Source organism: Arachis ipaensis, chromosome B01, assembly GCF_000816755.2.
Source record: "Arachis ipaensis cultivar K30076 chromosome B01, Araip1.1, whole genome shotgun sequence".
In the NCBI taxonomy this organism is placed as follows: Eukaryota; Viridiplantae; Streptophyta; class Magnoliopsida; order Fabales; family Fabaceae; genus Arachis; species Arachis ipaensis.
Genome location: NC_029785.2, coordinates 137,230,161 through 137,240,779, shown reverse-complemented (window position 1 = coordinate 137,240,779; position 10,619 = coordinate 137,230,161). Strand labels below are relative to the sequence as shown.

General features: G+C 37.2%; 2 protein-coding genes and 1 long non-coding RNA gene across 3 annotated transcripts in view; 1 reads left to right on the top strand and 2 right to left on the bottom strand.

Moving 5' to 3' along the window:
* The window catches only part of LOC107620530 (protein Brevis radix-like 4), a 4,582-nt gene extending 817 nt beyond the window's left edge, over positions 1 to 3,765 (bottom strand). Inside the window, exons 1-4 of the mRNA XM_021107500.1 lie at positions 3,049 to 3,765; positions 2,594 to 2,973; positions 354 to 489; positions 1 to 21 (exon numbers count right to left, since the gene is read on the bottom strand). The exon at positions 1 to 21 is cut by the window's left edge and continues 428 nt beyond it. Of these exons, the coding sequence (XP_020963159.1) occupies positions 1 to 21; positions 354 to 489; positions 2,594 to 2,973; positions 3,049 to 3,171 (660 nt within the window). The 5' untranslated portion in view covers positions 3,172 to 3,765. The remainder of the gene's footprint in view (positions 22 to 353; positions 490 to 2,593; positions 2,974 to 3,048) is intronic.
* Positions 1,118 to 2,587, bottom strand: LOC110264920. The gene is made up of 2 exons (XR_002351278.1): positions 1,581 to 2,587; positions 1,118 to 1,528 (listed from the first exon to the last, which is right to left on the bottom strand). It is a non-coding gene; the product is annotated as an uncharacterized LOC110264920 (long non-coding RNA).
* LOC107643486 (phospholipid:diacylglycerol acyltransferase 1) lies at positions 3,985 to 8,947 on the top strand. Its single transcript, XM_016347157.2, has 7 exons — positions 3,985 to 5,171; positions 5,596 to 5,818; positions 5,948 to 6,231; positions 6,592 to 6,913; positions 7,412 to 7,674; positions 7,934 to 8,426; positions 8,677 to 8,947. The coding sequence occupies exons 1-6, from the start codon at positions 4,645 to 4,647 to the stop codon at positions 8,415 to 8,417; spliced, it is 2,103 nt and encodes a 700-aa protein (XP_016202643.1). The 5' UTR covers positions 3,985 to 4,644; the 3' UTR covers positions 8,418 to 8,426; positions 8,677 to 8,947.

Genomic DNA, 10,619 nt, shown 5'->3' with positions numbered 1-10,619 from the left:
TGCTGGTTCAAGCTTTGAGTTCTGTTATCAACAAAGCAAAACAATCATTGGTTAATCAATATGGCATTGAATAATGCAAGGGGAGAACTGAAGTAGCAGCAATCAGTGAGAGTACTAATTTTTTTTGTTATTAAATATTTCCATTAAATTTGTCTCATCTCTCATGTGAAAGATCAGAGAAACTATTAAATAAGAGAAATGTTTGGTAACAAAAAAAAAATTAGCCAAAAACAGCCATAAGCCCATAACTTGCCTTATTTAGTATTTATTAATTGTTGCGACAATTAATGAATACTAAATAAGGCAAGTTCTGGCTGTATTTTTTGTCTCCCTAGCATTACCCAATAAATTACCTCATCTTCGGACCTTGGCGGCGTTGGAAGAGGGAATGCTTGACGGTTAAGCCTTTGAACATTGTAAAGTTCCATCACCCTGTCATAGTTCTCCGCCCACCATCTTTGAGCTTGCAATTTGTTAAACATCTCGCGACTATGCATACATACAAAACAAACCAAAATGCAATGCAATTCAATATACTTTTTACTGTAGTCCTCCTGCTAACATTTTAACTATATGTACATCATAACATCATATCAAGTTCGGAGAGGAGAGGAGCAATGCAATCATGTATTATGAAACAGTAAACCGAAACACTTTCTCTTATCCTTTCTTTTTTTCAATGTTGGGTAGGCAGGTGGAATAATAACTCTCTCATGCTGTAATATAATGAAGTTATTTTTGCCATGTTGTGTATAAATGATTCCCTTGAATATCAACTAACTACTGATTTGTTGTTATTATTACGTTATTTTGTTGACCAAATTACCTTTCTAGAAGAATTTGTTGAATATTTAGTGGTTTATGACACACAGTAATCAATTACGCCAAGTTACTCAACTTACTTTTTGACAAAGAATTCTCATGAATAAATAAAATATAAAAATGTCTAGGCAATCGGTGCCCTGAATAAAGCTGTGCTACAGCCAAATTTGACCTTAATTTGGCGTTTCCTGGGCAATCAAAAAGCTGGTGGGTCACAACATAATTAGTGGCAACTATATTATTTCATATATACCCAACAAAACTTGAGCTAATATTAGTAGCACAGTAGCATTAAAAAACAATCTGATTTATTGAGTTTGTATTTTTCATAGACCACCCAATAGTAAAATATTGGTAGCTAACTAGCCATTACATCAAAATTCGTCAAGTGGGACCAACAACCTATATGGGTTTCAGTTTATATTTCATGTGCACCTTGTAGTTTCATATTTTTGTCTTGCGTAGTCTTTCACTCTTGAGCATAAGTGGTACCAGACGAAATTTAAAAATAAAGGAAGCAGAAGAAATTAAATGGCTCCGACAAATCGACAAAGACTCGGAAAAAGGGGGTCCAAACACAATCAAGAATCAATTGACCCACCAGCGGGGCACCACCACCTTACAGGGGCCACACAAAAGTTTCTCCTTTTTTGATTGCTTTTGACAAGGGCGTGAAAAATTTCCTGAAAAATGTAGGACCCTTTACCTACCGTTGACAAGGGAGTGAAAAATTTTCTAAGAAATGTAGGACCCTTTACCTACAATCTTTTGTGTATATTTACGGAAGAGATTGAATTTGCATGCTTCCTTCATTATCATTGCATGGGGATATTTGGACTTTGAAATATTTAAATGGCCACAGTTACAACCGAGCATATTATAGGATCTTCGCTACTACAATAAAAGTCCTTTTTTTATATATCAATTAGACACAACCTTAGACTAGTACTGCATCAATATAACTTAATTTGAACAATTAGTTATATAACATTATAACTTGTGAGGTTTGTTTAACTTGATATGCACCAATATCTATTCAAAAACTATTTTGGTGAAAACTCAGGTACAGTCGACTTTACGTAAAGTTGATAGGTGACAACTGTTAAATGAAAATTTAGTCAAATCAGTCAAATTATTTAACGACTTAGTTATCAACTTCACGTGAAGTCAAACTATTTTTTATTAGCACTTGTGTTATATGTATTCATCCATCCTAGTACACATCTTAGAAAAAAGTGAGCCTCTTGATATACAAAAGAAAAAAAATTCTCAACAAAAACTACTGTTAAAACTGTATCCAAAGCTTGTTTAGGCATTTTTAACATGTTATGTATATCTTTTAACCACTGCATATATCCACTTTAACATGCGACCATTCATATAATCGTAACTTTTTTTTGACAATATATTAAGATTTTCCTTTCCTGAAATAATTTTTAATGACATTCTCATAATATACAAATTTACATCAACAGAAGAAACAATCAAAACAATAATAACTTGAATATTTCAATCAGCAAGCAACCTCTTGTGAAACCAGAAGATGGAGTGCAAGTGTAACTAAGAAGGCGAAAGTGTGAGAATTGGGAAATTGACCTCCCCCAAAAGCAAAAGACACTGATTATTATTATTATTATTATCAATTATCATTAACATCATGATAACGGGCTAATTATAAGGTGGATCCAAACAATAAACAAATACCAGAAAGGAAAAAGTAAAACGGCAACGAAAGCAACGATACGACAGAGAGAGAGAGAGTACTAATCACCTGAAACGAATGCGCTTGAGATCGTTGCCGCCACGTGGAAGCGACACGAAGGTGATCAAAACGCCGGGCTCCACGTTCGCCACCCACTCCTTTGGTTCATTCTCTTCGACGAACAGAACCACCGGCTCCAACCGCCGTCCGCTGGCGGAGTTCGGCGTGCCTTCCCCACTCGACGACGATATCCCCTTCAGCCTCGCCTCCATCTCCTTCCCCCAACCTCTCGTCGAGCTCCCTGTCCTCCGGTACGACCACCTGAACCTCTCCGAGTCCGTCTCCGGCGACGACTCCCCGTTTCTCCTCACCAGTCTCCCCGCCGGCCCCGCCGTGCACGGCGCGCAATGCTTGTACGCCCCCGACGCCTTCAGCGCCATGTCCTTTATCTGAATAACAAACATGACGATGCAAATTACACACTCACTGAACTGAAACAGAGTCTTGTTCAATTTTTGAGTTACCTGGGAAGTGAGAGATTTCATGGACTGGTTTTTGTTGTTGGGATCGGAATCATCGGTCTTATTCAGAGACTCGTTGTTGCTGCCCGTGCCTGATTTCTTGGGACGTGCTATGCATGTAAGCATTTTCGAGTTCTTCTCCACGATTGAATCAGCTCACAAAAACTAAACACGCAGAAGAACGAGAATTCAGAAAACCGATATTCTGCTACTGCAACTACCCGCCATGAGCTCCAACTTTAACGCCGAACGAAACCAGAGATTCTACTAAGAAAAAACCGGAATGGAGGGAATGAAATTTTATTTCTGGAGAAAATAAAAATCGAAAAGATGGAAGAGGGAGGCGTGGGCCGGAGTTAGTGGTGGATGCTGGTGGTAGACAGTGGCGACGGTGTGTTAATTTTAAAAATATAATGTGTTTTGATTTTCTGGTTGTTGTGTTTTGATTTGGAGATGCTTGGTAGTGGCTATAATGGTAATGGGGGGCTAGAGGGGAGACTTTCATTGCTGTTCCTGTTGCTGTTGCTGTGGATTTCACTCTTTTTCTTAATTCTTAACCTGCAACCGGAAGTCAACTGGCTCTGCCAACTTCTGCCGTTGCTGTTTTTTCAACTTCGTTGACACTTCACACGCCGTATAATATAGTCCCAAACGGTTTTGCACGTTGCACACTTTTTTGTCCGGTTTTCCTTTCATCTTTGGTCCTAAGCTGTATTATGAGAAAAAATGTTTGGGCTTCGCTTCAGTCCTATTCGGTTTTGGGTTCTTTTTGGGCTTTAAGCCCAGTTTCAATAATAAAAACAAGCAGAACTTAAATAACAAAAAAGAAAAAGCTCTATACTTTCTGTCTTTCTGAGCTGTGCCAATAATCTTTTAAATGAGAGGCCTAGATTTTAGATAGCACAACTCGAATTATTTATTTATGCCTTGTTACGCATTGTGCTAAGTAGTTGGGGTGGTGGTCGATACCATTACCAGCTCGAAACTACTAGACCCTTTGGGGCTGCTCTTCCAGGAAAAAGAAAAGAGAAAGAAAAGTCCCCAAAGTTGAAAGTACACACAAGAAAACAGGCAAACCTTTCCAAACACAAAAACACTTTGAAAACTGCGTCCCCCGTACTCGATTGCGTTTGCACCGTTGATTTTCCGCCATTGGTTCGCGCGCATTCCTCACAAACAGCACAGCAGCGTCAATTATTCTAAACAAGCGACGCACAGCAACACCCATTTCGTGATCACGCCACGTGTCCAGATCTTAAAACCTCATTTCTAAAATCCGGGACCCGCACCGTATCCACAAGTGCGCTGGAACATAGTAAACGAATACGATCCTGCAGCACCACCTCCACCTCCACCACAATCAATCCAGTGCTTCCACCTGGTGCCGGCGGCGCATGCTTTTATACGCCTCCGGCGTTCAGGTCCTCGTCGGAGGCTCCAGAATCCTCGCCCTCATTGAATCCACCAGCTCAAAGCGTCTCAGCCTCAATTAAATGAACGTGCAGATTTTGAATAACATTTAAGGCTTCTTTTAATAGTTTTTCCTTGTATTTTCCAATTTGTGCACTTCTCGATACTTGTCTTCTGCGGAGGAAAACGATGTCGTTTCTGCGCCGCAGAAAGGCATCCCTGAATCCGGGTCCGCCTGATTCGGATCACGAGGAGGACGAGAAGGAAAAGAAGAAGCTGAAGCGGCAGCAGAAGAAGAAGAGGAGGAAGGAGAAAGAGAAAGAGAAGGAGAAGGAGAAGGAGAAGGAGGAGGAAGAGAAAGTAGAAAAGGCGAATTCGAAAGGTTGCCGCGTAGCTCCGAAGGCGAAAAAGTGGTCGTGCGTGGATAGCTGCTGCTGGTTCATCGGAGTGATATGCTCCCTCTGGTGGTTCCTTCTATTTCTGTACAATGCAATGCCGGCGTCTTTCCCTCAGTACGTGGCGGAGGCCATAACGGGACCGTACCCGGACCCTCCCGGCGTGAAGCTGAGGAAGGAAGGCTTGACGGCGAACCACCCGGTGGTTTTCGTGCCAGGAATAGTAACCGGTGGGTTGGAGCTCTGGGAGGGCCGTCAGTGTGCCGATGGATTGTTCAGGCAGAGGTTGTGGGGTGGCACCTTTGGGGAACTGTATAAAAGGTAATTTATCATTATTGTTCCTATTACTTTTGGTGGGTTCAGATTTGGATACGTTTTGGTTGAGTTGCATCATTGCATGAATGGAATTTTGATAACAATACGTAAGTTTGTTCGTTAAGTAATACTAAGTAACTTCCACCAAACCATGTTTTTGGTTCTTGAAAAGAAACCTTTCATAGAGAATTTAATATTTCCGTAGGTTAATTTACTGGTTCTTATTGACAATCATGACTGTATGAATGATAACTTGCAATCTACAGCGAGCTATTTCTCATGTTGGAAACTTGGAATGATATTACTAGGCATGTTCTTTATATTTCTGAAAGAATATATTCTTCATTTTATAGAGTTAATGGATTTATATGGCCTTTGTATNNNNTTATCAATAGTGGTACTTTATAATTCTTTCCTTTACCTTCTACAGACCATTATGCTGGGTTGAGCATATGTCTCTGGATAATGAAACAGGACTGGATCGCCCGGGCATTAGAGTTAGGCCTGTGTCTGGACTTGTGGCAGCTGACTATTTTGCGCCTGGTTATTTTGTCTGGGCAGTTCTTATTGCTAATTTGGCCCGTGTCGGGTACGAGGAGAAAAACATGTACATGGCTGCATATGATTGGAGAATTTCGTTTCAAAATACAGAGGTAATTCTTTGCTAACGTGGTATTTCTTGAATCTACTTTCAATTTTTTGTTGAAATAATTGTTTACAAAGCTTAAGGTTTTCGGTGCTCCCCATCTTTCTTACTGTTATTGTCGGCTTCATTTGGTCAGGTCAGAGATCGAACTTTGAGCAGGATAAAAAATAATATAGAACTCATGGTGGCTACAAATGGTGGTAAAAAGGTTGTCGTAATTCCCCATTCAATGGGTGTTCTATACTTTCTGCATTTTATGAAGTGGGTTGAGGCACCACCACCAATGGGTGGAGGGGGTGGATCAGATTGGTGTGCCAAGCATATTAAAGCAGTGATGAACATTGGGGGACCTTTTCTTGGTGTTCCCAAATCTGTCGCTGGGCTCTTCTCCATTGAAGCCCGGGATATTGCTGTGGCAAGGTTTTTGTTTTCCCTACTATAATGTAAATTTTCGGTCCTGTATGTGTGTGTGTGTGTCTTCTTTGGCAAAATTTATTCTCTCAACCAGTAGGTTTTGGGATGGTTGTGCGGTTCCTACTTCCTTTTTTGAAAGAACACTAAGTTTCTATTCTGTTCTCTCTTTAAATTATGACATGATTGATCATTTTTCTGGATTTCCTTGGTATAGACAGGATTTCTTTTCTCACTGTTCTTGTTAAAGCAAACATTTCTATGTTTTTTCTTTTATGACTTTGCTTGGATGAAATTGTGAATCTTTCATACATTGCACGCGTAAAATATTTATTAGGGTGTCCTTATTGAACATCTATTCTTTTGCAGGGCCTTTGCACCAGGTGTTTTGGACAAGGATGTTTTTGGTCTTCAAACTTTAGAGCATCTAATGCGTATGACCCGAACATGGGATTCAACCATGTCAATGATACCAAAAGGAGGAGATACTATATGGGGTGGCCTGGATTGGTCACCTGAAGGATACTATAACTGCAGTGCAAAGAAACACAAGACCAATGATAGTATCAAACCATGTCAAAATGACAAAAAGAGTCAGTCAATGAAACATGTGAATTATGGAAGACTCATATCCTTCGGGAAAGATGCAGCTGAGTTACATTCCTCTAAGCTTGACATGTTGGATTTCAGGGTAATGATCCTAATTACACATTGTGTAAATTGTTTAGAAAATATTCCTCGTTTCTTCCTTCTTTTTCCCTTCTCCAAACCTTCCAAGTTCCAACATCAAATATCCTGATTTGTCATTTTGAGTATCAGTAATTGAAATTTATAGTTCTAGGTATTTAGCTAAGGGTGTCAAGTTTGTCTTGCAAAATTAAATCATATAGAACTATCCAACTTTTTAAATTGCTCTGTATTCCTACAAGAAGCAGATATTTCATTTTCCCTCCTGTTGAAGTCTTACTTCTTTTCTTTTTCCTTTTTTTTTTTTGACGGGAAGTTGAAGTGTTACTTCATTCACTCCTATATGAATGGTATTAACGGATGGAAATATTTCTGCATCTGTCTATTGAATGTTGATATTCTTGAAGTTGTCGATACTTTCAAACCTCATGCAGTTGGCATCACCTTACTTGATTTACATTCTTTTGAGTTTCATACTTTTTATTACTTGTGCAATTGACAGGGTTCTCTTAAGGGGAGGAGGAGCCATATGAACACGTCTACTTGTGATATTTGGACAGAGTATCATGAAATGGGTGTTGAGGGAATCAGAGCTGTTTCAGATTATAAAGCTTACACTGCTGATGCAGTTTTGGATCTCCTTCGTTTTGTTGCACCCAAGATGATGAAGCGCGGAGATGCGCATTTTTCTCATGGAATTGCTGACAATTTGGATGACCCAAAATACAAGCATTACAAATATTGGTCTAATCCCTTAGAAACAAGGTGAGATTCTCTACTTAATTGCTTTAGTGAACATTTTGTAGAAGTTGCACACAAGAAGACTGCCAATCTAGAATCTGACTATTGTTGGCACTTAGCTACTACGTAAATTAATCATTTTATTACCTTGGTTGGTGGCATTGATGGATTCTTGCTTTTGCTATCTTCTATAATGTCGTATCCTGCTGTCTTTTAAAATCCGTTGTTTATTCATACTACTTCTCTTTGTGGTTTGTGTTATATTTTTGTCCTGCTGCTGCAGATTACCACATGCTCCAGATATGGAGATTTACTCTATGTATGGGGTCGGGATCCCAACGGAAAGAGCCTATGTTTATAAGTCAACTTCCCAATCGGAATGCTACATTCCGTTTCAGATTGACACATCAGCAAATGGTGGAGATGAGGACCCTTGTTTAAAGGATGGAGTTTATAGTGCCAATGGGGATGAAACCGTTCCCGTTTTAAGCGCTGGTTTCATGTGTGCAAAAGGTTGGCGGGGAAAAACCCGCTTTAATCCTTCAGGCATCCAAACGTTCATAAGGGAGTATGAACACGCTCCTCCAGCTAATCTTCTAGAAGGAAGGGGAACCCAGAGTGGTGCTCATGTTGATATATTGGGGAACTTCGCACTTATTGAAGATATTATACGAGTAGCAGCAGGAGCCTCTGGTGAGGACTTAGGTGGAGATAGAGTTCACTCAGAGATTTTCAAATGGTCTGAAAATATTAATTTAAAGCTCTAGTTTCACATGGTAACTTCCTCACTATAACCTACATAATTCTGCTATTGCATTCTTGAATTTGGTGTTCCATTTCATGTGATTCAAAACTTGGTATCTTTCAAGACTTGATGCTTATTGTTACTTATAGGCTCATTGATTTTTTTACCAGTTTATAGATAAGAAAATCGTTGGCTCTGGAATGACATATAAGTGGAGTCAATATTTTAGCTTTAACAAATGTTGGCATATTGACTGATTGGTTCTCACTGATTTTGTACAGTCCAAGATCGAATCCTTTTTGCTTCAATCACATGGCTTTGAGGTAGAGCTGATGGTTACTGAGCTATGTGGCTGATAGACCAGTGGTGATGACAGCCGCAGCTTGATTTTTGACTCGGGTAGTGTCTATAGCGTTTCATCATTTTGGGAAAATGCCGAATCTATTTATAACCCTTTCACCCCCAAAGAAAAATGGGGGAGAAAATTTGTATACCGAGGCTACAATTTTGTCGATTCCATTAATTCATCTTATCATTGTCAATTGCCAGTGAGTGCTTGAGTAGTGAGCTCCCTTGTGCGCATCGAAAAGATTATGAGCTTATACAAAAGTAAATAAATAAATAGAAAGATAAAGGTTAAGATTCTGTACCCTAGACCCTAGTCCAACAAATAGGTTCATATAATATACCGGAAACTCAAAGTTTATGTTTATCCACATCTACTTGATATAATCCCAAACTAAAGAAATATCAAATTTGGTCCAATTCACATAATCAGATAATGTCTAGCTTTCTTTGTTTCCTTTTTGTTTTGGTGGGGAAGGATAATGTTATGCTTTCTTTGTTTTCTACACAACAATGTCGCTCGTTATCCGTTAATGGCTAATCAGGAATCGTAATCCCCGTATTGGATTAAGGCCAGTTTGGATAACCAACTTAATTAAGTTCTTTTTTTATAAAATAACTTAAATAATAAATGATTTTGTTAAAAGTAATTTATAAATAAGTTATTTTGTGTTTGGATTTTTAATTTTAAAAGTGTTTATTTTATAAAAATATAATGAAAAGTAGAAGTATTATGAGAGAAATCATTTTTTTTAACTTCTCTATAAGCTTCAAAATAGCTTCTTAAAAAATTGTAATTTGGTTTTGAAAATTGCACCAAACATTAATACTACCACTTTTTATAAGTCAAAAGTTAAAAAAAGCTACTTCTAGAATTTTCCAAACGGACCCTAAATATAGTTGGAGAAGTTTAACTTTCTTTTAGCTCAACGTTTTTAATACATCACTATCCTTTAATAAAATAAAAAATGTTATATGACTAAATCAATTATCATGTAGTTATGTATAAATATATGTTATTTATTTTATTTTTAATGACTATTTTAGTAATTAATTTTTTTGTGTATGAATAGTATTATTGTTAAAAAAAAAACTAAGAAATAAAAGAGTATATAAGACTTTTTTTTTCTTCTCAAATTGACTAAACCCCAATTATAATGCTTTGCGTGGAAATTAATTCATTATAATATTAAAATTCTCTGTTATATTTTCATTTTTTCTCATCTATTATTTATGATCTCAAGTTGCTTCAATCAAAATAAATCATAACCTAATTTAGTGATTAATTAAAAATCCGACCAATTAAATGAGAGTGAATTTAAGACTTACACCGACTAAAACCAAACCAAAAAGGAAAAAATTAATGTAACTTCAATTCAATGAACAAATTCTTAATGATTCATTGGTTTAGGCATTTTCATTCTATTTTTAAAAAAATGAAAACAATTTTTAAAATATGATTAGTTATACATTTTTCAAAATGGGTTCATTAAAAATATTTTTGAAAATATATACAAAGTTTAAAAGTCATTTTCAATACCCTTAGTTTAAAATGGTTGAAAATGTTTTTCTATAGAAAACATGGAGTTTTCGTTTGTCACCAAAAAAAAAAAAAGGAAACAGTATTTTGCTATTTTCGTTCCTTACATTAGAATAGAAGGTGTGTTTCGAACCTTGCTCGTACATTTTTTATTCAACGCCTGCGCATACTTCATCTATTTCCACCGTTCTTTTAATGCAAATACAGACAATTATTATAGTTGACTAGAAAAGCTTTTGGAATAAGAAATTAAGAACTACCTTCTTTTTATTTTATTTTTCACTTTTTTTATTTATTATCTATTCACTTTTAAAAAAATTCTATGTTAATTTTCTCTTA

Coding starts and splice junctions, on each gene's coding strand:
- LOC107643486 (XM_016347157.2), top strand. CDS start 4,645: ATGTCGTTTCTGCGCCGCAGAAAGGCATCCCTGAATCCGGGTCCGCCT. Junction 5,172..5,595: donor TTTGGGGAACTGTATAAAAG/GTAATTTATCAT, acceptor TACCTTCTACAG/ACCATTATGCTGGGTTGAGC. Junction 6,914..7,411: donor TTGACATGTTGGATTTCAGG/GTAATGATCCTA, acceptor TGCAATTGACAG/GGTTCTCTTAAGGGGAGGAG.